This window comes from Apodemus sylvaticus, chromosome 7, assembly GCF_947179515.1.
Source record: "Apodemus sylvaticus chromosome 7, mApoSyl1.1, whole genome shotgun sequence".
Lineage (NCBI taxonomy): Eukaryota > Metazoa > Chordata > Mammalia > Rodentia > Muridae > Apodemus > Apodemus sylvaticus.
Window position 1 is genome coordinate 55,285,362 of NC_067478.1, and position 26,659 is coordinate 55,312,020.

The following is a 26,659-nucleotide window of genomic DNA, read 5'->3' on the forward strand; positions in this document are numbered from 1 at the left end:
TTTTGCATTTTCTTTGACTGTTGAGTCAATGGTTTCTATGGTATCTTCGGCATCTGAATTTCTTTCTTCCATCTCTTGTATTCTGTTGTTTATATTTGCATCTGATTTCTTCTCAAGGTTTTCTATCTCCAAAGTTGTCTCCCTTTGTGATTTCTTAGTTGTTTCTACTTCTGTTTTTAGATCCAGGATGGTTTTGCTCAGTTCCATCATTTGTTTGTTTGTGTTTTCCTGTAATTCTTTAAGAGATTTTTGTGTTTCCTCTTTCATGACTTCTTCCTCTTGACTCAAGTTCTCCTGCATTTCTTTAAGGGTTTTTTTTTTTTTTTCCGTTTCTTCTCTATTGGCTTCTATCTCTTGAGCCTTATTCTCCTGCATTTCTTTAAGTGGTTTTTGTGTTTCCATTATACTGGTTTCTAGCTTATTCATGTTCCCCTGTATTTCTTTAAGAGATTCATTTATGTCTTTTTTGTGTTCTTCTAGCTGCATCATGATCAGTGATTTTAAATCCAAATCTTGTTTCTCTAGTGTGTTGGCATAACCAGGACTTGCTGATGTTGGAGAGTTTGGTTCAGTTGCTGCCATATTGCCTAGATTTCTGTTAGTAGTGTTATTGTGTTTGCCCTTTGCCAGCTTGTTCTCTGGAGTTAGTTGGTCTTGTCCCTGGCTGGTGTTTGGGCCTTCTGAGGGACTCTGGGGCTATTACTGCAACACTATATGGCTGGGTTTCCCCTGTAGCAGATTGCTGATGTGCTGTCCTCCTCTTGGGTGCCCTTGCAGCCCTAGTGTGCTTTGCCCCACATTGTGTCTGTGAACCAGATGGAGCCCGTTTGCACCTTCAGGGAGTGCTGATGGTTTATGCTGCCGGGACCTTTTCTGCGTGCAGATCACTCTGCTAGGCAGCCGATCTCCCAACCGGGTTGGTGCACACAAGGCTAGCCTGGCTGCTCAGGCCCTGCGTCCAGGTAAAAGCCTGGGAGGCCAAGGTCCGAGCAAAGTTCCCCTCGGGCTATGACTGTTAATTGGGTCTGTCAGGTGGCCAAGATGGTGGGCCTGTGCGCTTGTGCTCCCTGAAAGTGCTGGGAGAGTCTGCTGGGCTAACAACCTCCTGGGTGGGTTGATACACAGATGGCCCACCAAGCCGCCCAGTTCTTGGGGTCAGTCCAGGGCCTGTTGGGGCCTAGACCCCCGCTTTGTTAGCCTCAAGCTATGCCTGTTAGCCGGCGTTGCCTGCTAGAGCTCTCTGGCATCCTGTAGGCAAAATGGCGGCGCGCGCCGGCCCGGACAAAAGAACCTCCTGTCTGGGTTGGCACCCCGATGGCCCCCCGAACAGCCCAGGGCCTGGGTGCAGTCCAACGCCCGTCAGGCTTAGACCCCCACGATGTTGGCCTCGGGTTATATTTGCGTACCTCAGTCTGTCTGATCTCTCTGGAGTCCGAAACCAAGATGGAGGTGAGTCTCTCCTGACTGGCAGGAGGCAGAGTTCTGAAGTGGCTTCTGTGTGGTGAAAGGCACCGTAAATCCGCAGCTGCTTGCAGCCAGGCTGGCCAGTGAAGGTCAGTGGTCGTGGGCGCAGGGCCTAACTGGACCCTGTGTCGCCTTGGTTCCACTGCTGGTGGCCCTTCAGCTGAACCAGCCACTCAAGGGGGTCTTTATTATACATATGTATATATGACTGTGTGATTGTGTGCTACATGAGTATAGTATTTGTAGAATGCAGGACACCCTGGAGATGGAATTATAATAAGTTGTGTGTTATTCACCATGGATGCTGGGAGCTGAATTCAAGTCCTCTGCAAGAGCAATATGTGCTTTCACCTGTTAAGCTAGCCCCCTAACACTTTCAATAGTATTTTTATTTTAGTATTAATACATATTACAGTTGTGCCTATCATGTAAATATTAATACACTGATAACCCAATAGAACAGAGCTGAAAAATAAGGACCAGAAGGGAGCGGAAGCCTCTAACAAGGGATGTAGCTCAGTGATTAAATGCTTCCCTCTTCAGTGTATGGCTCTTGATTTAATCCCTAGTAATTTGGAAAACAAAAAACAAAAACAAAAGTAATTATGGAAAGTCTTTAACATTTAAGACCTATGCATTCAGTTTGAGTATCTTCACTTACACATCCATGTACAGTGCTCTAACTAGATTTTGTACATACTTGAATTATCTTGCTGTGTTGGCAATACAAACAGATGCCAAGTGTGAGTTGGAATGTAGTATGTGAAAGAGATATGACAGTCCCTTCTCATCCTTCCAGGAACCAGAGCCCGCAGGAGATGCAGCAAATGACGCAGGCTTTAAAATTTAAAATTTAAAACCTTAGGAGCCAGCTGAGAGCAGGAACTGAACAGGCTTTGGTGCTGTGGTTTCCCTTCAGAATGAGACTGGGCTCTTAGTTCCAGGGGAATTAGTGTGACAGATGATGGTGCAGGCAGACTGAGTGAGCTTGAGCTTGGGTAGGAACTGCTATCCCTCCCCACTTACCTTGGGATGTTTTTGCCATCTACTTAAGGAAAATGAGGATGAATGAAACGCCCCTCTGGGTCCATTTATTTTCATCCTAGAATTATGTCACAAGAAACGCCCTTTGGAATGAAAACTCCCACTGAAAGGCTAGAGTTGGATTTTGAGAGGATTTAGACTGTAGCCATTTGTTCTAAGTGTTCCTGAAACTGATCTTAGCTGAAGCGAAATGGTAATGGTTTCTGTGACTTGGAGACTATAGTACATAAACTACCTAAACAATACTTTAAAGGGGGAAAAATTCTGTGACCTTGAGCCCATGACATATAAAATTTTTCAAAAAGGTAACAAAATATAAAGATTAACTGGCTTTTGTTTTGTTTGGGAGAAGTGTCTGTTTATTTTGTGGACCTCCAGCAAGTATTTAGAGTCAAAGGCTTGGTGTCAATATTCCCTTGAAATATATGTATTTTAATAAATAACACCATAAAATCTCCACAATATAGCAAAACAATAATTGCCTTAAAAAACCATAGTGTTGTAGTAGGTTTGAATTTCCAGACTCAAATTAGAGAACTTTAACTTTTAAACAACATAGCTTATAGACTTCTCTGTAGGGACAGATAAGAATAAGTGTCTTGTCCTACTCTCTCATGTGATATATTTACTCCAGCCTTATTATGATATTTGGAAAACATGATGATTTTCCCCATTTGTTGACTTAGCAATGATAATGAGGAACTGTTGTTAGGAAGGCTACAAACTATGTAGCCATGGTGGAATGGAATTCAATGTGTAAACAAGGTAGACTTCAGACTCACAGAGATGCCCCTGATTCTGCCTCCTGGGAGATGGGATTCAAGTTCTGGCTTCATCCCATTCAACAGGGTAGTGGCTTCTGATAGAGAGAATGAAGTCAAATCTGGAGTCTGGAAACAAGTCTTTGCCTGTTTCACCTACTGTGGGATGCTGTACTCCATGCCCACCAACAGGGAAGAACTACCAGTCATCACTTCTCCCATCCTTGGCACTTCCTGCATAGACATGTTTCTTCTGTTTCTTCCTTAGAATCACAGATGGTTTTATTTGTAGTTGTCCCCGTCTCAAGTTCATGTTTTATAAAATTAAAAGTAAAACATGCACCGCAACTGCTTTGTAATCATAGTTGAACTTTTTACAAGTCACACACGTACACACATACACACACCACTGAGACACACACACCACACACATATTTGTATGTGTTGTACGTATGTATGCATATTAATAGAAGTATAGATTCATAAGCATACACAGGCACGCGTGTACGTGGATATGGGGTTAGAAGTTGCCATTGGGTATCTTCATCAATTGTTCTCCATCTTCCTTTTTGAGATAGGGTCTCTCAGTTAACCTGACACTCACCAGTTCATCTGGACTGGCTACCCAGAGAGTTCCAGAGATCCTCCTGTCTCTGCCTCTCCGGCACTTGGGTAGTCATGGTGATTTAGATTCAGGTCCTATGTTTGGGTGGCTAAGACTCTCAAACTGTAATTTTTTATTTAAATACTTCCTTAATACAGAAAAATATTCCCCCCACAAACTATACCTAATGCGCTGCTTGGTAATAGTAGAAATCACTAATAAGGCTGGACTGCTCACAGCAGATGAGTTGTGGGATGGGGTTTAATGTATATGGCTCTCTCTTCCACACAATAGATTTTCAAAGTCCATCCCCTACCCCACACTTACTCTAAATGAGGAAAAGGCATTCAAATGTCATCCTCAGAGCTGTCATCCTGCTGCCAAGACTGGTGCCCTAAGTCTTATCCCCAGAACCAGCATAGTGAATGAAGAAAATAAGACTCCAAGTTGTTCTCTGACTTGTGTGTTTGTGCTATGGCATGTGTGTGCCAACTTCCTCACCAAATATATAAATACATCTTACAGTATTTTAGAAAACAAAATACCATCTCAGGTAGGGTTACAGGTATATTTAATAGATAATTCCTTGTCTTGCCTAAGAAATACTTTGGAAGACAGATATTTTCAAATATGCTACACCAAGAAGAAATAAGAAAAATACTGTGATGGAATTCCTGTAGCAGAAAGAGATATGAAAATAAAATCAAGCTCTCTCTTCAGTGTATAAACCTGGAAGGGAAATTTCTGACTGTGTCTAGAAGACTTACCATGAAAATGTTATAGGGAAGAAAACAATACTTTTTATGGTAGTTGCTTTCAAATTGATTAAAAAGAGGTTTCCGCTCCATAAGAAAAATGTATCTTATGCTCTGTGGGCGTTATTGCTCTAGCTGTGGTGCCTTTTATAACAATTAATGGTTATTAGTTTTCCAGATCATCAAGCCAGAACAAGCGAGAAGAATAAAAGTTGTCCGATTTTTCTTCCTTACCAGCTACAGGGGTCCAATAAAATCCCTCCCTTAGTGTTCCCACTGCTTGTGCATAGGCACATGTGCATGTGCATGTGTATGTATGCACACTTGAACACACACACACACACACACACACACAAACTCCATAAAAGGTCAACAAGCTGACCAAAGCAAAAAGGATGTGGGTCTCAGTCCTTCCTCTTCCACTAGTGTTGATATTTAAATGATGACTTTCCAAAGGCTCATATGCATAATCCATTTCTCCAATGAGCACTGCCATTTAGAAGATGGCAGCTAAAGTCAAACAGCCTGAGTGTTATCCCTGACCATTCATGGTGAGTTTTATTCTTCTAACCACCACAGCACACAATGCTAACATTTTTGAAAAAGCAAATTCTCCTCTCTCCTTCCTCTGAATTGACATGAGAATTGCTCTGTTGACAAAGTAAAGATATTCTTTCATTTCTGTCTCAATACTGAAAGGCACATCATCTTGTTCATATGGTTGAAAGAGATGGATGATAGATATTATTAACCCCCCAGATCTTCTATTACAGCTTCCCATAGTCCTGGAAATTCCATAAACACTGAATGAGTTAAGTGCAAAGAACCTTGAGATCTTTCCATTCAAATGACTAACTTCATCTTAGTTCACTATCTAAACCCAGTGGTTATATTCTCCCTTAAAAAGAAATGTCTTGCCTTTGTCAGCAAAATCTTATGTGGAAAGTCAGCCTGGAAGAGGCAATACCCTAGCAACCAGCCATGCCTTGCTCACTAGTGCCTCCTCTGTACAGCTGGAAAAATCCCTAGGCAATACAGTCTCTGAATGACTTACTGTTCTGAACTAACATGATTCTAGTAAGTGGTTGCTGAATATTTCCATGTTATTTGGCTCAATGGGTCATCTATGAGAGAGGCCTCTGTCATCACAAGATGGGGAGATTTGGGCAAATGGAAAATTTGTTGGGAGAACAACTTTTAGGGGAATAAAGGAGTGTTGTACTTTGCTGTGAGCAGTGAATTATGAAAGGGGACACTGCTCGTCTATAGATATGAAAATAAGAATCCCAGCTGTTCAAAGGCAGCATTTTAAAACATCTTTGCAGGCTCAGTGGTTAAGAACACACTGCTTTTGCAGAACTCACAACAGCCAGCTCATAACCACCTCTAACTCCAGCTCTAGGGGATCCGACATCCTCTTCTGAGCACTGCAGGCACCTGCATGGCACTCACATGCAAACACCACACAGGTGCTACCTTTATTTTTTAATATATATGTATATGTGTGTATATATACATATATATTAAAAATACATACACACATATACATATATATTAAATCTTTGAGTTACAGAAGGTGTGGAAGCCCCTTTGATCCAGAGGTTGCAGCCAGGGCACAGGGATGGAGAGAGCTGCCATTGTCACATTGTTTTCTCCCATTGAAGACACTCTGGGAGAGGGCCACAGGAATGGGATGGAACCTATAAGGAGAGATCCACCATCAAGTTCTTCTTTCTATCAGAAGGACAAAGACTCTGTGATCTACAAATTGCTTCTTCCAGAAACTGTATTTCTCTCTTCAGGACCAGTCCTGGCTAAGAGCTGGGAAAGCAGGCAGTAACATACCAAAATTTGTCCTCAAATGTCCACATTAAAAATACAAATCCTAATGAAGTTGAGTATTTTTTAAGATGCTTCTCAGCCATCCGAAGTTCTTCAGGTGAAAATTCTTTGTTTAGCACTGTACCCCATTTTTTTAATAGGTTATTTGGTTTTCTGGGGTCTAACTTCTTGAGTTCTTTGTATATATTGGATATTAGCTCTCTAGCTGATGTAGGGTTGGTGAAGATCTTTTCCCAATTTGTTGGTTGCTGATTTGTCCTTTTGATGATGTCCTTTGCCTTACAGAAACTTTGTAATTTTATGAGGTCCCATTTGTCAATTCTTGATCTTAGAGCATATGCTATTGGTGTTCTGTTCAGAAACTTTCTCCCTGTACCGATGTCCTCAAGGGTCTTCCCCAGTTTCTTTTCTATTAGCTTCAAAGTGTCTGGCTTTATGTGGAGGTCCTTGATCCATTTGGAGTTGAGCTTAGTACAAGAAGATAAGGATGGATCAATTCGCATTCTTCTGCATGCTGACCTCCAGTTGAACCAGCACCATTTGTTGAAAAGGCTATCTTTTTTCCCTTGGATGTTTTCAGCTCAGGGAAATGCAAATCAAAACAACCCTGAGATTTCACCTTACACCAGTCAGAATGGCTAAGATTAAAAATTCAGGAGACAACAGGTGTTGGAGAGGATGTGGAGAAAGAGGAACACTCCTCCACTGCTGGTGGGGTTGCAAACTGGTACAACCACTCTGGAAATCAGTCTGGCGGTTCCTCAGAAAACTGGGCATGTCACTTCCAGAGGATCCTGCTATACCACTCCTGGGCATATACCCAGATGATTCCCCAGCATGTAATAAGGATACATGCTCCACTATGTTCATAGCAGCCCTATTTATAATAGCCAGAAGCTGGAAAGAAGCCAGATATCCCTCAACAGAAGAATGGCTACAAAAAATGTGGTATATATACACAATGGAGTACTATTTAACCATTAGAAACAATGAATTCATGAAATTCTTAGACAAATGGATAGAGCTGGAGAACATCATACTAAGTGAGGTAACCCAGTCTCAAAAGATCAATCATGGTATGCACTCACTAATAAGTGGATATTAGCCTAGAAAACTGGAATACCCAAAACATAATCCACACATCAAATGAGGTACAAGAAGAACAGAGGAGTGGCCCCTGGTTCTGGAAAGACTCAGTGTAGCAATATAAGGCAAAACCAGAACAGGGAAGTGGGAAGGGGTGGATGGGAGAACAGGGGGAGGGAAGAGGGCTTATGTGACTTTCGGGAAGTGGGTGGGGGGTCCAGAAAAGGGGAAATCATTTGAAATGTAAATAAAAAAATATATCGAATTAAAAAAACTTAAAAAAAAAAGAAAAAAATACAAAACCTCTTAAGATTCTTGGCTTGGCACGGCACTTGAACTCAGCAGTGTGTGAAAGCAAAGTGTGACAGAGTAGTTACAAAAGTATGCAAGAACCTGATTATCACACATGGAGACTCCAAATGTTGGGTTAGTAAACAGAGGGAGGATGTGAAGATAGATTTCTTTATTGAGTCTACTACATGTCGGACTCTGTGCTTACTGCATGGATAAGAGATAAGAGGTGGTAAGCTTCTATGTTTCAGCAGTCTTTTTAGGGAAAAATTTGTGTGAATGGATACATTGCAACTAAAAAGACAAATTAAATTAAGTGCCTGTGGGTGTGGAAAAGTGGGTATTAGAAACTACTTAGGTGCAGGGAAAGCCTCCGGAAAGTATTCATGGGCAAGTTGTGATTTACTCTAGACCTAGTCTCAAAGCATGTATAGTTTTGAAAGCAATTTATAGTAATCATGTATGTGTGCATGCTTGCATATATGTGTATATATATATATATATATATATATATATATATATATATATATATACACATGTATACTTTTTATTTCTAAAAGAGCTTGGCTCCTGTAAGAGTTACCTCTTACCAGTCTAAGAATGTAGTCTAGAAGGTCCACGAGCATCTGCTCAGCAGGAATCCCTCCTTACCTGCTTACTCCACTATGCAGCCCTGACTCCCAGAATCCCCTCACCCCACCAAGGGCAGCTCATCCCAACACGTGGTTATGCAAACACTGAAAATGAGTGAGGTCACCTGCTTTGGTCCTCCCTTCCCTCACCACACCAGCACTTAGGATAGACAGTGAGCATCAAAGTTGGATGCTGGAGCAGATATATCTTCTCTTCATACATAGGTCTCATTAATAGAGCCACAATCTGAGTATTGGGCTCACCAGACCCAGTTCCTTCATTTCCTAGGACAATCTCTAGGAGAAGTTAGATGTGTGTTACTCTGGATCTGGTGTCATCATTTCACTGACCAGGAATGTTCTGGGAGTAGAGACATAATGACCCTAAACTTTTAATCCTAGTAATACTGTATTGGAAAATCTGTAAGTCATTTTTCCATCCACTGCTGTGTTTTTGGTAGATGTTGGCATTTATGTCTATTGGTCAAATTTATCTTTGTTGCAGTAAAAGGCATAAGTGACAAACAATGTATTTTACAATCACAAGTTACATAGTAAATATCTTTCTGAAGATTTATTTTTAATTTTCATTTATGTATAGACACATACAAGGTGTGTGTGTGTGTGTGTGTGTGTGTGTGTGTGTTCGCGCACACAGAGTGCAGTGCCTGGGGAAACCAGAATCAACCATGGGATTCCCTGGTGCAGAAATTACAGGTATTTGTAAACCACTTGGAAGCAAATTCTGGCCCTCAAGGTCCCGTGAACATCATTCTCTATGCAGCCTGATAGGTGTGTACGTGAATTTCTTTGTGGTACACAGCTGAAGGCAGAATTGTAGCTCTAAAGGATATCAGTGATTCTCAATCTCACCAAATATTGCTGTTCTATCCTCCAGAGTTATGAGTGGATTTTTGCTGCTCACAGCACTTCTTGGAGGTGCCCACCCATAACAGCACTGTAGTCTCAGATATTGAATTGTTTTCATTTTAGAGATTAAGAGAAAACATGAGTTATGTTGACTTGAAACCTCATCATAGCTGAAGAGTTGGAGTCTTTCCCTATGTTTCTTGTTCTTTGAGATTTCCCCCTCAGGAGATGGTTCTGAACGCCCCTCTTGTCTGCTGCCTTGCTCTAAGATCATCGTTATTAGCAGTCCCACCCCTCTGTTTGTTACAAGGTCTGTGCTTTGTTCTGCTCTCTTATTTTTATTATACAAATATTTCACTTTGATATAGTAAGTTTTTGTACTCTTTCCATTTCACTTTTACTATTTTCCTGTTTTATCTGAGTTTCTTATGTCATTATTTCATATATACTTTTACATATATACTTTTACATATATACTTTAATACATTTTAAAGTTTTGTAGCTGGGGAGATGGCTACTGAATAAAGTGCTTGTTCTGTATGCATGAGGATCTAAGAACAGATTTCTAGAGCACACAGAAAATGCTAGGCATGCTGGCATGCATGTATAACCCCAACCATCCAGAGGCAGAAACAGGAGCATCCCTGGTGCTCTCTGGTCTGCAAGCCTGCCTTATCAGTAAGCACTGGGCTCAGTGTGAGACCCTGTCTTAAACAATATGGTTGAGAGTAGTAGTGGAAGATACTACTCTGATTTCCACCTCTGGGCTCTAAACCTACCGAGAGTGGGGGGGGTGGGGGGGAAGGGAAGTGCTTTTTAATTGATGCAATACAGATGTTTTCACATGCATGTTTGGAGAATAAAATGTAATTTTTAATCCATGTGAAAACCAGTTACATGAACCTGACTACATGTGGGTTCTCTGTAATTATGTGCTGCTAACTCTGTGATTATATGCTGCTAATTGTGATGAGCAGTGTGTGGACATCTTAGGCTCAGGCTCAGTTCAGTTCTGTTTATTCTCAAACTTCTCAGTGATGATACTCTAGTGCTTCAATTATTCTGAGTTTTTAATCCCCCAGCATTTGCTAAAAGCAGAAGTCTTCTTTTTTGCTTTTTGTAATGGAAAGAATCTCTATGAAAGTTAGGAACTTTCTTAAGATGCTTCTCGGCCATCCAAATTTCTTCAGGTGAAAATTCTTGGTTTAGATGTGTACCCCATTTTTAATAGGGTTATTTGGTTCCCTGGGGTCTAACTTCTTGAGTTCTTTATATATATTGAATATTAGCCTTCTGTTTGATATAGGGTTGGTGAAGATCTTTTCCCAATTAGTTGGTTGCCGTTTTGTCCTTTTGACAGTGTCCTTTGCCTTACAGAAACTTTGTAATTTTATGAGATCCCACTTGTAATTCTTGATGTTAGAGTATACGCTATTGGTATTCTGTTCAGGAATTTTTCCCCTGTGCCCATGTCCTCAAGGGTTTTCCCCAGTTTCTTTTCTATTAGTTTCAGTGTGACTGGTTTTACGTGGAGGTCCTTGATCCACTTTGAGTTGAGCTTAGTACAAGGAGATAAGAATGGATCAATTCGCATTCTCCTGCATGCTGACCTCCAGTTAAACCAGCACCATTTGTTGAAAATGTTATCTTTTTTCCATTGGATGTTTTCCGCTCCTTTGTCAAAGATCAAGTGACCGTAGGTGTGTAGATTCATTCTGGGTCTTCAATTCTATTCCTTTGGTCCACTTGCCTGTCCCTGTGCCAATACCATGTAGTTTTTAACACTATTGCTCTGTAGTATTGCTTGAGATCTGGGATACATCTTTAGTCATTAGGGAAATGCAAATCAAAACAACCCTGAGATTTCATCTCACACCAGTCAGAATGGCTAAGGTTAAAAACACAGGAGATAGGAGATGTTGGCAAGGATGTGGAGAAAGAGGAACACTCCTCCACTGATGGTGGGATTGTAAGATGGTACAACCACTATGGAAATCAGTCTGGCGGTTCCTAAGAAAACTGGACATGACACTTCTGGGGGACCCTGCTATACCTCTCCTGGGTATATACCCAGAGGATTCCCCAGCATGCAATAAGGACACATGCTCCACTATGTTCATAGCAGCCTTATTTATAATAGTCAGAAGCTGGAAAGAACACAAATGTCCCTTAGTGGAGGAATGGCTACAGAAAATGTAATATATTTACACAATGGAATATTACTCAGCAATTAAAAACAATGAATTTTTTAGGCAAATGGTTGGAACTGGAAAATAATCCTAAGCGAGGTAACGCAATCACAAAAGAATACACATGGAATGCAATCATTGATAAGTGAATATAAATTAGCCCAGAAGCTCTGAATACTGAAGATACAATATTCCCATGAAGAAGGAAGAAGACTGCCCTGATCCTGGAAAGGCTTGATCCAGCATTGTAGGGGAGGACCAGGACAGAGAAAAGGGAGGGGGAATGATAGGAGAATGGAAGGAAAGAAGAGGACTTATGGGACATATGGGGAGGGGGGGAACTGGGAAAGGGGAAAACATTTGGAATGTAAACAAACAATATAGAATATATATATGTGTGTGTGTGTGTATATATATATATATACAAAATATATACAAAAAATATATATATACACACACACATATATATTCTATATTCTATATATATTCTATATATATATTTGTGTGTATATATATATATTGTATATATACACACAAAAGATAATTAGGAAATATACTATGGATTACTACTCTTTTCTTTCAAATACTAAGTTTAAAAGATTTTTTATTTGAATACTGACACTCCTTACCTATGAAATAATATTGTCAACTCATGCATACATTACTTTAGTGCTATAAAAAAAGTGAAATATCTTCTGCTTATTTCAGTAGGTTTTTATTTTAAGTATAATATTATTAGCTGTATTTTTTTGAGTAGATTTTTTTCCTGTTGCTTTTCCTAATCAAATGATTAAAAATTTAACGACAGAGTGGGAAGGTGGCTCAGTGGGAAACAGGTTTGCCACCCACACAGGGGCACCTAAATTTGGATCCCTGGCACCCACATAGAACCTCAGAGTGATGATGCTAACTATAATTCTAGAGTGAAAGCAGAGGCAGGAGAAATTATGAAGTTCACTGGCTGGCCAGACTAACCAAAGTAGTGAGCTTCAGGCTCAGTTAAATACCCTGCCTCAAGAAACAACTTCAGCAAAGTGGCAGGTTATAAAATCAACCCAAGCAAATCAGTTGCCTTCCTATTCTCAAAGGATAAGCCAGCTGAGAAAGAAGTTAGGGAAATGACACCCTTCACAATAGCCACAAACAATATGAAGTATCTTGGTGTGACTCTAACCAAACAAGTGAAAGATCTATACGACAAGAACTTCATGTCAGTGAAGAAGGAAATTGAAAAAGACCTCAGAAAATGGAAAAATCTTCCATGCTCATGGATTGGCAAGGTTAATATAGTTAAAATGGCCATCTTGCCAAAAGCAATATACAGATTCAATGAAATCCCCATCAAAATCCCAACTCAGTTCTTCACAGAGTTAGAAAAGGCAATTCTTAAATTTATCTGGAATAACAAAAAACCCAGGATAGCTAAAACTATTCTCCACAGTAAAAGAACTTCTGGGGGAATTAGAATCCCAGACCTCAAGCAATACTACAGAGAAATAGTGTTAAAAACTGCATGGTATTGGCACAGGGACAGGCAAGTGGACCAATAGAATAGAAAGATCTGTATGACAAGAACTTCAAGACTCTGAAGAAGGAAATGGAAGAAGACCTCAAAAAATGGGAAAACCTCCCATGCTCATGGATCGGTAGAATCAATATAGTTAAAATGGCCATTTTGCCTAAAGCACTATACAGATTCAATGCAATACCCATCAAAATCCCAACTCAATTCTTCACAGAGTTAGAAAGAGCAATTATCAAATTCATCTGGAACAACAAAAAACCCATGATAGCTAAAACTATTCTCAGCAACAAAAGAAAATCTGGGGGAATCAGTATCCCTGACCTCAAGCAATACTACAGAGCAATAGTGTTAAAAACTGCATGGTATTGGTACAGTGACAGGCAGGAGGATCAATGGAACAGGACTGACGATCCAGAAATGAACCCACACACCTATGGCCACTTGAACCTCGACAAAGAGGCTGAAAACATCCAATGGAAAAAAGATAGCCTTTTCAACAAATGGTGCTGGTTCAACTGGAGGTCAGCATGCAGAAGAATGCGAATTGATCCATCCTTGTCTCCTTGTACTAAGCTCAAATCCAAATGGATCAAGGACCTCCACATAAAGCCAGACACTCTGAAGCTAATAGAAAAGAAACTGGGGAAGACCCTTGAGGACATCGGTACAGGGAGAAAGTTTCTGAACAGAACACCAATAGCGTATGCTCTAAGAGCAAGAATTGACAAATGGGACCTCATAAAATTACAAAGTTTCTGTAAGGCAAAGGACACCATCAAGAGGACAAATCGGCAACCAACAAATTGGGAAAAGATCTTCACCAATCCTACATCAGATAGAGGGCTAATATCCAATATATATAAAGAACTCAAGAAGTTAGACTCCAGAAAACCAAACAACCCTATTAAAAAATGGGGTACAGAGTTAAACAAAGAATTCTCACCTGAAGAACTTCGGATGGCGGAGAAGCATCTTAAAAAATGCTCAACTTCATTAGTCATTAGGGAAATGCAAATCAAAACAACCCTAAGATTTCATCTTACATCAGTCAGAATGGCTAAGATTAAAAATTCAGGAGACAGCAGGTGTTGGAGAGGGTGTGGAGAAAGAGGAACACTCCTCCACTGCTGGTAGGGTTGCAATTGGTACAACCACTCTGGAAATCAGTCTGGCGGTTCCTCCGAAAACTGAGCACCTCACTTCCAGAAGATCCTGCTATACCACTCCTGGGCATATACCCAGAAGACTCCCCACCATGTAATAAGGATACATGTTCTACTATGTTCATAGCAGCCCTATTTATAATTGCCAGATGCTGGAAAGAACCCAGGTATCCCTCAACAGAAGAGTGGCTGCAAAAAATGTGGTATATCTACACAATGGAGTACTATTCAGCCATTAGAAACAATGAATTCATGAAATTCTTAGGCAAATGGATGGAGCTAGAGAATATCATACTAAGTGAGGTAACCCAGACTCAAAAGGTGAATCATGGTATGCACTCACTAATAAGTGGATATTAACCTAGAAAACTGGAATACCCAAAACATAATCCACACATCAAATGAGGTACAAGAAGAAAGGTGGAGTGGCCCCTGGTTCTGGAAAGACTCAGTGAAACAGTATTCAGCAAAACCAGAACGGGGAAGTGGGAAGGGGTGGGTGGGAGGACAGGGGAAGAGAAGGGGGCTTACAGGACTTTCGGGGAGTGGGGGGGGGCTAGAAAAGGGAAATCATTTGAAATGTAAATAAATTATATTGAATAAAAAAAAAGAATAGAATTGAAGACCCAGAAATGAATCCACACACCAATGGTCACTTGATCTTCAACAAAGGGGCTGAAAACATCCAGTGGAAAAAAGATAGTCTTTTCAACAAATGGTGCTGGTTCAACTGGAGGTCAGTATGCAGGAGAATGTGAATTGATCCATTCCTATCTCTTTGTATTAAGCTCAACTCCAAGTGGATCAAGGACCTCCACATAAAACCAGTCACACTGAAACTAATAGAAAAGAAACTGGGGAAAACCCTTGAGGACATGGGCACAGGAGAAATGTTCCTGAACAGAACACCAATAGCTTATGCTCTAAGATAAGAATTGACAAGTGGAATGTCATAAAATTACAAAGTTTCTGTAAGGCAAAGGACACTGTCAAAAGGACAAAACGGCAACCAACTAATTGGGAAAAGATCTTCACCAATCCTACATCCGATAGAGGGCTAATATCCAATATATACAAAGAACTCAAGAAGTTAGACCCAAGGGAACCAAATAACCCTATTAAAAAATGGGGTACAGACCTAAACAAAGAATTTTCACCTGAAGAAATTCAGATGGCCTAGAAGCACCGTAAGAAATGCTCAACATCATTAGCCATTAGGGAAATGCAAATCAAAACAACCCTGAGATTTCACTTCATACCAGTCAGAATGGCTAAAGTTAAAAACTCAGGGGCCAGCAGGTGTTGGCGAGGATGTGGAGAAAAAGGAACACTCCTTCACTGATGGTAGGATTGTAAGATGGTAAAAGCCCTATGGAAATCAGTCTGGCGGTTCCTAAGAAAACTGGACATGACACTTCTGGAGGACCCTGCTATACCTCTCCTGGGCATATACCCAGATGATTCCCCAGCATGTAATAAGGATACATGCTCCACTATGTTCATAGCAGCCCTCTTTATAATATCCAGAAGTTGGAAAGAACCTAGATGTCCCTCAGTGGAGGAATGGATACAGAAAATGTGGTATATATATATACAATGGAGTACTATTCAGCAATTAAAAACAATGAATTCATGAATTTTTTAGGCAAATGGATGGAACTGGAAAATATCATCCTAAGTGAGGTAACACAATCACAAAAGAATACACATGGAATGCAATCATTGACAAGTGGATATTAATTAGCCCAGAAGCTCTGAATACTGAAGATACAATTAACATATCAAATGATTCCCATGAAGAAGGAAGAAGAGGGCCCTAATCCTGGAAAGGCTTGATCCAGCATTGTAGGAGAGTACCAGGACAGAGAAAAGGGAGGGGGAAAGATAGGAGAATGGTTGGAGAGAAGAGGACTTATGGGACATATGGGGAGGGGGGAACTGGGAAAGGGGAAAGCTTTTGTATTGTAAACAAACAATATAGAAAATAAGTATATATATAAAGTGCAATAATTCATTCATGACATATTGTAGGATTCTAATAAATACATCTTTATCACATTAAAGAAAAAGCTAAAATCATATTTTATTACTGTTTTAGTTAGAGTTTCATTGCTATGAAGATATACTATGACTAAGACATCTCCTATAAAGGTAAACATATAATGAGGGCTGGCTTAGAGTTTCAGAGGTTCAGTCCATTATCATCATGTTGGGAAGTATGGCAGGGTACAAGCATACATAGTACTGAAGGAGCCAAGAGTTCTACATCTTCATCAGAAAGTAGCTAGGAAGAGACAGTTCCACTGGTTCCATGAACTGCACTGGGTAGAGCTTGAGCACAGGAGCTGCAAAGCCCACCTCCACAGTGAAACACTTCTTCCAATGAGGCCACACCTACTCCAAACAGTCACACCTCATAATAGTGCCACTCCCAGGGCCAAGCATATTCAAACCACCACAGTTACTATGGCTTTGATTTGCTTTTAGTTTTCTATTTGTTTAGCAAATTAACAACAGAAACTTAATTTTCTTCAATATACATATATGTATATTATACAAATGCCTTGAAGTTTTTGTTTCATCTGAAGCTAATAGAAAAGAAATTGGGGAAGACCCTTGAGGACATCGGTACAGGGGGAAAGTTCCTGAACAGAACACCAATAGCGTATGATCTAAGATCAAGAATTGACAAATGGGACCTCATAAAATTACAAAGTTTCTGTAAGGCAAAGGACACCATCAAAAGGACAAAGTGGAAACCAACAAATTGGGAAAAGATCTTCACTAACCCTACATCAGATAGAGGGCTAATATCCAATATATACAAAGAACTCAAGATGTTAGACCCCAGAAATCCAAAAACCCTATTAAAAAATGGGGTACAGAGCTAAACAAAGAATTTCCACCTGAAGAACTTCGGATGGCTAAGAAGCATCTTAAAAAATGCTCAAGTTCATTAGTCATTAGGGAAATGCAAATCAAAACAACCCTGAGATTTCACCTTACACCAGTCAGAATGGGTAAGATTAAAAATTCAGGAGACAGCAGGTGTTGGTGAGGATGTGGAGAAAGAGGAACACTCCTCTACTGCTGGTGGGGTTGCAAATTGGTACAACCACTCTGGAAATCAGTCTGGCAGTTCCTCAGAAAACTTGGCACATCACTTCTGGAAGATCCTGCTATACCACTCCTGGGCATATACCCAGAGGATTCCCAGCATGTAATAAGGATACGTGCTCCACTATGTTCATAGCAGCCCCATTTATAATAGCCAGAAGCTGGAAAGAATCCAGGTATCCCTCAACAGAAGAATGGATACCAAAAAATGTGGTATATATATACAATGGAGTACTATTCAGCCATTAGAAACAATGAATTCATGAAATTCTTAGACAAATGGATAGAGCTGGAGAACATCATACTAAGTGAGGTAACCCAGTCTCAAAAGATCAATCATGGTATGCACTCACTAATAAGTGGATATTAGCCTAGAAAATTGGAATACCCAAAACATAAGAAGAAGAAAAGAGGAGTGGGCCCTGGTTCTGGAAAGACTCAGTGTAACAGTATAAGGCAAAACCAGAACAGGGAAGTGGGAAGGGATGGATGGGAGAACAGGGGCAGGGAAGGGGGCTTATGTGACTTTCGGGGAGTGGGGGGCCAGAAAAGGGGAAATTATTTGAAATGTAAATAAAAATATATCGAATTAAAAAAGAAAAAAGTATTTGTTTAATAGTGTCTTCTAGTAGTTTCCAATTTTTATTTCTACTGAGTTTCTGTTGAGTCCCGAGTATTATATAAAAAGAGAGAAGTTCTATTCTGTCTATGCTGTTGACCTGTGCTATTTCAGCCAGTGTCATGGTCTGGTCCCTATGCTTTGAAATCAAGTACTTTGGTGCTTCCTGTTTTGATCTTTTCCAAAACTGGCTTGGCTATTTCAAGGTCTCAGTGTCTTTCATTGTTCTAGTTATATGAATATTATGAATGATACTTTCATAGAAATTACATTGATCCATTGGGTATATGGTCATTTCATTTTTAATTCTTCCAGTTCCTGAACATGAAAAGTCTTACACTTTTAGTTGTTTTCTTCTGTCTTGTTAATGAGTATTCTTTAGGTTTCATTGGTTGTATTTATTATTTAATGTATTTTTATACTACTATAAATGAAATGACTTTCATGGTTTCCTGGCAAATTTCTAGTTAAAATATGTATATGCAGAAAAGCAATCAATTATCTATGCTGATCTTGTACTCTGTTTCATTCATGAATTTGTTTGACAATTTATCCCTGGAGTAGTTCTCTAAGACTGCTGTGAATAACCCCCTAGTTCCCATTCATCTTGCAGAACCTCGTGTAGGGGTCATATTGGAGGATGACCTTACTCCATGTGGTGTGCTTAGGTTGTAGTTAATTTGATTCAGGAATCTGGGGTTTTCATTCCATTCTTCCAATATAAACACAAGGCAGTCTAGTACAGACACCCTTAAAGGGATCTTGGAGGGTAGGTTTTAGAAGTGTTTCTTTTTCTTCAGCTTCTGACAGATTGAATGGAGATACCATGGTTGACATCTTTTTTAGCCAAGCATACATAGGGTTCTGCTGGCTCCTATACATGAGTCCTATATCTTCCCCCACAAATCAGGGGAAATTCCTGCTATTGTTGAATTACATCAAGCAGCTCTGTCCTCTAATTTGTTTTTCTCTTTTTAGACAAAAAAAGTAGGTATTTGTTCGTTTGATCATGTCTCAAAGTTCTTCTTTATGTATCTTTTTGGCTTTTTATTTTCTATTTCCAAAGAGCTATCTTCGAGTCCAAGTATTTTCTCTTTATCCAATCTGGTTTTGATGCTTTTGAATAAATACATACATCACACACACACACACACACACACACACACACACACACACACACACCTTGTTTCTAAGTGTCTACGTCAGGATTTGTATTCTTCCACAAAACATCATAACCAAGAGGCAAGTTGGGGAGGAAAGGGTTTATTCAGCTTACACTTTCACATTGTTGTTCATCACTAAAGGAAGTCTGGACAGGAACTCACACAGGGCAGGAACTTGAAGGCAGGAGCTGATGCAGAGGCCATGGAGAGGTGCTGCTTACTGGATTGCTACCCCTGGCTTGCTCAGCTTGCTTTCCTAAAGAACCCAGGACTACCAGCCCAGGTATGGCACTACCCACAACGGGACCTCCCACACTTAATCACTAATTGGGAGAATTCCTTACAGCTGGATCTCATGGAGGCATTTCCTCAAGGGGAGGGCTCCTTTCTCTGTGATAATCCCAGCTTGTGTCAAGTTGACACACGAAACCAGCCATTACAACTGACCACTTGTCAACCTGACACACAAACATCACTATTAAGCCTCAGCCTTTACTTTCTTATTCATCCACAAGATCTAAATAACTTTAAAAGTCCCACTGTCTTTGTAAATTCTTACATATAAAATTTTCAATCACTTTAAAATACCCAATCTCTTTTGAAATTCAGTCATTTTACAGTTCAAAATCTCTTAACTGTGGGCTCCACTAAAATACTTTCTTACATCAAGAGGAAAAAGTATCAGGGCACAGTCACAATCAAAAGTAAAATCAATCTATACCATATATATTCCATCATCTGTGCTTTCCTATCATTTGTTGTAATCATTGATTACTTAAACTCATTGATTACATAAGAATTGTGCTTCCGTATTTTAAAACATTTGACCTACCAAAGTCGGATATCCCATGGTACCACAAATGAAATGGTCTAATATCTGACTATGATTGTCTCTGAGCTCTGAAAGCTGGCCACCTGAAATCAAGATGCTGGCAAGAACCTGCATCCTGTTCAGGTGTTAGCAGAGGACCCTCTGCCTTTAAGAGGTTCTAGTAGATGCTTGAGATGGGTGAGCACAAATCTATACTTCCTTTCATTATGCTTGGTCTCTCTCTCTCTCTCTCTCTCTCTCTCTCTCTCTCTCTCTCTCTCTCTCTCTCTGTGTGTGTGTGTGTGTCTGTATCCCCACATTATGTTTGTTTGTCTGTCTGTCTGTATCCCCACATTATTCTTTTTTAATAAGAACAACATTAAGACTCTTCTCAGCCTTAATTAATCATACCTGCAATGACCCAGTTTCCATATGTGGCCACATCCCATGGTCTATGTGCTCAGAACTTCACAGAAGCATCTGGGCAGACTAGCTCATGCACAATAAAGATTTCCTTAGCACCAGTGTCCTAAACTGGAATATCTTGTCCAGACTTCACTAACAGGTTGACTAAAAGTTAATCATAATTTTATTGTAATTTTCAGTCTCATCAATTATGCATGCTATGCCTGATAGATGATATTCTCAATATCCTTGGAAATTAATTTTAATGTCATTAAAATTCATGTTAATTTGTAATTTTCATTAGGCATAGTTTTAATAAACTGGATAATTTTCACACTTAATTACCATTATTGCATTTTAATTTGTGAATTGTCTTTATCTCAGTTTTTAATATCTAATTTTCCTTTGTATTTAAATTTTCTTCCTTTGTTTTATATCTAATTCTGTAATGCACATGAACTTCATGGAATATGTAGGAAGATAAAATGAGTATTATAGTGATATAACATATTGTTGAACACTGTTGCCTGCTCATGATACTTATGAAATGAGCCCTTTCTTAGTCATTAATTCTTCAATATCAGCTTATATTAGTTTATTGATGTCTCATTTAACTATATTTTTCCAGAATAATTCGGTTTCAGGTTTTATATATTTTTGAATATTTTTATAGATCACTCAAATTTTCTTATTTTAAATAATATATATTTTATTATTTTTTTACTTTACATTTGATTGCAGTTTCCCCTCCCTCCCTCCTCTCCTCTCAGTCTCTTTCTCTCCCCTTCTCTTTCCCCATCCACCTCTTTTGCTGTTCTCAGAAAAGGGGAGCCCTCCCATGAATATCAACTTGCCTTAGCATATGTAATTGCAGTAGGACTAGGTGCATCTTTTTCTATTGTAGCTAGGCAAGGCCTCCCAGTTAAGGGAAAGGAATCCAAAGGGAGGCAGACATAGTCAGAGCCAGCCCCTGTTCCAGCTTTAGAAGTCCCACATACGTGCAGAGGGTTTAAGTCTGTCCCATGCATGCTCTCTGGCAGTCAGTGCAGTCTTGATGAACCCATGTGGGCCCAAGTTAGTCGATTCTGTAGGTTTTCTTGTGGTGTCCTTGACTCTTGACCTCTCTGGCTTCTTCAATCCCTCCTCCCACTCTCCCACCAGATTCCCCAAGCTCCATTCAATGTTTGCATATAGGTCCTTTCCAAGGACCTTCCCAGCATTACAAGTACTGAGGTGAGACACAGAATTGGACAAAGGCCAAAGATTGATAATCTATGGCCTTATAAACTCTCTCTTACTGTCCTTGGGACCAGAAGCTGGTGGCCTCTGGAAAATTAACTCTTTCTTACTGTTCTGTGCTGATAATGCTGTTTTCTTTTACTCTGTAACTCTCTTACTATTTGTATTTTAGTAAGCACTGGTTTCTTACTCTGTAACTTTCTGTACTTTAATAAGCACTGTTTTCTCTTGCTGGCCAGGTCAGTTGCTTAGAACTCATTAACTCTTTGTGAATCAGAGAGAAAAGAAAGGGAAATAATTCAAATCTTTAACACAAGCAGTACACAGATACAAGCATATCTCTCTCTCTCTCTCTCTCTCTCTCTCTCTCTCTCTCTCTCTCACACACACACACACACACACACTGGTTAAACTTGACCACCTGTCTTATCAACTCACGTGTTCATCCATACTTACATATATACACATATACCTACACGTGTATGTATAGACAAACAGGCATGCACATATACACAATTGGATGGGGGAGCAGCACCACCCTCCACAGGACACACACATACTTTTGGTGAGTAGATGGGCTGAGCCCCAGATGCTACACTTTATTCCTTTTCTCTGGTCTTCTTAAACCTTCTTAAACAAAAGTACTTTAGAAAATTACCTCATAGATACAATGTGACTGAAAGGGGAGTTATAGAAGGGTATTGGTATTAAGTTCAAAGCAGTGTTTCATTCAATAAGTTCATTATAAGGTGAAAGCAAGTTTCCCATGGCCTCACTTTATCATCGTGCACACCTGTGGCTTCGTCCTTGGACCTGACCTAAAATGAATGTTTTCCTTTGTTCACAAATTTGTCCCAAGCCTGTTTTTCCTTTTAGTATAATTATGAAACCTCAATGTACTCTTTATGCTACAGCTTTTGCTTACTATTCTATGAGGAGAAGGCACATTCTATTCTTGTTTCTAACTCTATTATATCTTTCTGACAAAACAACTAAAACCATCTCTTAAAACTTTCTTTCTAAAATGATTTGAATCAAATCAGGAATTCCATACAATCATTAATTCACCTAATAGCATTCATTCATGAAAGTTCATCTTTATGGCATTCTACAGGAAATCTGCCCAACAGGATAGGCTAATGCCCAGGAACCCTTAAACTAAGTAATAGTGATAGGAAAAGGCATATCAGCTGCAAGAAGCAATCCCGAGAGGAAGTGTCTTAGGACCTTGCCTCTAAGAGCTCACCCATCATAGGCCATGCAAAAACTGGTAGGCCACCTCCAGGAAAGTCACCTGCTGGTCTCCTAGATTGCTCCCGACAGGTGTCTGCATCAGTTTCCTTCAGTTGCTTAGTGAAGCCTCTCAGAAGACAGTTAATGCTAGGCTCCTGTCTGTAAGCACAGCAGAGTATCATTAATAGTGTCAGGGGTGGGCTCTCTCTCATGGCATGGGTCTCAAGCTGTGTTTCCTTTTAAAAATGTAGAGATGTGGAATGGAGAAATGGCCAAGCCATTAGAAGCATTTGTTGCTCTTACATAAAGATCTGAGTTTGGTTCCCAGAACCAATGTCAGGAGGCTCACAAATACCTATAGTTTCACTCTGGGTGAACAAAAATTTTTCAGAGCACAGAATTTACTTCAGGCAGATTTGGAGGAATGGCAAGCTGTTATCTAGATGAGGAGGTACTGCAGAGTTTTGAGGAAGGAGGAAGTGCATGTAAAGGCAAAGGCTTCAAGGACTGACATGCAACGGGGTTTATGTGCTTCAATATGTCTGAAGATTAGCTTATGGAAGACAAACGAGTCAGAAAACTGCAGTAACCTGGCATGCAAAGGTTCCAGGGACACTGCGTATCACTGGAGGACTGTGAAAAGTGGGGAGAACTGATCACATCTACACTTTAGAAAGATTTCAGGGGTGGTATAATAGAAAGATAACAAAGGTATCACAAAGAACAGGAAGGGCCCATTGATAGTATATATGTGTTGGATAAGCAAATGAACCAATGAATAAACAGTGAATTAACCAGGTTTAACAATTGAAGAGTGGTGATGACCTTGGAAAATGACTCATTCATTTGGATGATTGGCATGAAAGACAGGTATCAATGGAGAATATCTAATGTAAATTTTTCATTCAAAATATCAAATAATTGAAATAGATCTTTTAATCTATTTTCAAACCCAATTATGTAGGTAAGGACTTTTCATTGTGAATTCAGTAGATAGTAGATAATTGATTTCTTTACTATTTTATTAATGCTTGCAATTTCCTAGTGATTCCATTTTATTTTGTGTGCTGGTTTTAAAACTATAATCCCTGAAAAATAATAGCACTGTTGTGCCTTGACTTCTAATTGTCTACTAGCCAGGACATCTAGAGATAAACTAAAATGATAGTGGAGACTTTTGTGCTTGCTGATAGAAATGGGCTAATATTTCCATCATAAATAAGTGATTTTAGTATTATTAAACTTTAGCAAGACACGGTTGAATCCTATTTTAAAGTGGTTTCTAAGAATTATTAGAAAGTTTTAGCAAATAACCTTTAGTACTTATTAAAGTTCTGGCACAAATTAGCTGATGTATAGATGTATGATCAATTGATATGTTACAACATGTTAGTCATTGCATGATTTGAGTCATCTGTGGGAATAATATCATTTTGGATAGGATATATTATTCTTTTAAAATAATATTTAATTTTAATTGCTATATTTTAATTGGTATTTAAAATATTTATGCCACAAATAAGCTTCATATCTTATTATTTATTAAAATATTTCATTTTATTTTATATTTAAAGACAATTCTGAGGTACTATAAAAATGTATATAAACTATTTAGTTCTAGCAATCAAGCCATACTTAATGAGTCAAAAACTGAACATATTTCAAACTGTCACCGGGGAAGGTAGTTGTTAAGCTGTGTAATTTGGGAAACATTATCTTACTGAGTCTCATTTATGTTTAAAAATGGAAGGTCACTCTAGCTCTAGTATCCTTCCAGTTTTTGTAGAGACACCTCTCCAGCTTTATTCTATAAAGAAAAGTACATAAATTTAAGAGCAATATTCCCATGTAATTCATAGATAACCATATCCTTATGATCTTAGCAGCTTCAGACTGGACTGTGAAAACTACAATTTGGTGAACATCCAGGAGAGCTCACAGGACTCTACCACCCATTTCCTTGGTCCTGTAATATAGGCTGAACTCAAATACATCAGGCCCTGATTTATTCCAATTTGCACTGGAAGGCTGTGGCCCCACCAGCCTTATTGCTTTGCATGGTTCACCTACTCTGAGTCTCCAAAGCATCACATGGAGGTCCACGGACCCTGGATGTGAGCCTCTCTCTGCCGAATATTAGCTTGTGATCTGAAGTCATTTAATATTTGCAGATACCACTTTTAATATTTGTAAGATGGACTCATCATACTTTAACTCAAGTTTCATGCTGTGATAAACCTCAGATGAAAAAATCTTAGATAAAATTAACCTCTGTAATCATTATATGGTAATATAACTACTAATATACAGCGTGAATTTCCCTAGTATTTATTCTCTCAATAGTGTTTTGAACAATTAACATGTGTGACCCCATTCAGAGTTGGGTTTGCAGTCTCAGGAGTTGGGTAGCTGGTTCAAGGCATCTAGTGAGTGGCAGAGTCTTGGTTAGACCCCAGGACCTCTGATTCTTCAACTGTCTTCTTTGTAGAACACATTTCCTTTTATTGAGTCTAGAATTCTCCCTTTTCAAGCATTCTGCCAGAAATCTAGCTATTTACATTATAAGACTTTGTGATCCCTCATTCCCTTGGGGTTCAGCCTTAAAATGGTTCCTTTAAGGTTTTTAATAGTTTCAATGACTGTTCATGTGTATGTTCAATAGTTTCTGGAAAGCTCCATCTAACATTTATCCCTTCTCCTGATTCTCTTCCAGATAGCAGCTCTGTGGATGAAAAGGTTTTCAATCATACTTTTTTTCTTCCCTCCTGATAGATCTTGTCTTTTGTACCTGTTTGTTTGTGACCTGTTAGCCTTGTTTTGGTTTCTTGCTGAGTTGTGGAAAATGCATGTCTTCCCAGCTTTCGTTCTTTGTCCTTTAAGTGTCCCCCCAGTGTGTTGCATTTACAAAGGGGTTGCACCTTGCCAGCTGCGCTTAGTTAGCTTCTATTTGCCAACCCAGGGGTCTGCCAAGGTCAAACAGAGCATCTGTTCTCAAGTCTGGCTAACTCCTGACCTTCCTGGCTGATTCATGGTCTCTCCTGCAACCTACCAAGTTTTAAGGGCAAAGAGTACTTGGAATATGACGCATTTCCAATGCTTTTGTTTAAATGCAGCTGATTTCAAAACCTCCCCTCACAAAACACAGCTTTGACTTGGAGCTGACCCTGCTTAGCATTCATCATCGTAGGTGCTCAATGTGTATGTAGTGCAGTCAGCCTGTGTCCCCCAGTCTCCCACTCATAGTTGTACAATGAATGCTAAACATTTGTTCGTTTTGTTTTCTTGTGATTCGTTTAAGGCTCGAATAGTAAGCGGCAATGATTTGGATGCTTCCAAATTCTCCGCACTCCAGGTGTTCGGTGGGTAAGTAAGTCTGACTCTCTCTAATTCATTTCATATGCCAGTAGCGCTTGGCTGTCTTCCCAGGATAGATTTTGAAGCCAAGGTGTTTGCATCATGATGTTGGCGATATGGCCAGCCTCACTGTTTTGTTTTGTTAACAGTAAAATAGCTTTGCCTTTAACCATCAGCTACTTTTTTAATGGTTTTCTTAACACTACATTGCATGCTCATGACCAAAAAGTTCTCACCTGAATATATATGTGTGACTCAGTGGGGACATATGCCTGAAGGAGAGAATTGATATTACCACAGCACTTTAGATCTAGAATTATCATTTCAATCACAAACACAGTCACACTGCTGACTTACCTAAGCTATGGTGTTTTTCCCATTTCCTTGTATGTTACCTATGCATGAATATTTTTACATATCAATAACTCTGGATTATCCCATTATTTTTCACATGGCGTGGTATTGCATGACAGAAGATAGTGTTCAACATTT

General features: G+C 39.5%; 1 protein-coding gene across 1 annotated transcript in view; it reads left to right on the forward strand.

The window, feature by feature from the left end:
- Positions 1–26,659, forward strand: part of Unc13c (unc-13 homolog C) — a 439,545-nt gene that overhangs the window by 83,255 nt on the left and 329,631 nt on the right. Inside the window, exons 2-3 of the mRNA XM_052189342.1 lie at positions 25,527–25,549; positions 26,112–26,176. Coding sequence (XP_052045302.1) covers positions 25,527–25,549; positions 26,112–26,176 — 88 coding nt within the window. The remainder of the gene's footprint in view (positions 1–25,526; positions 25,550–26,111; positions 26,177–26,659) is intronic.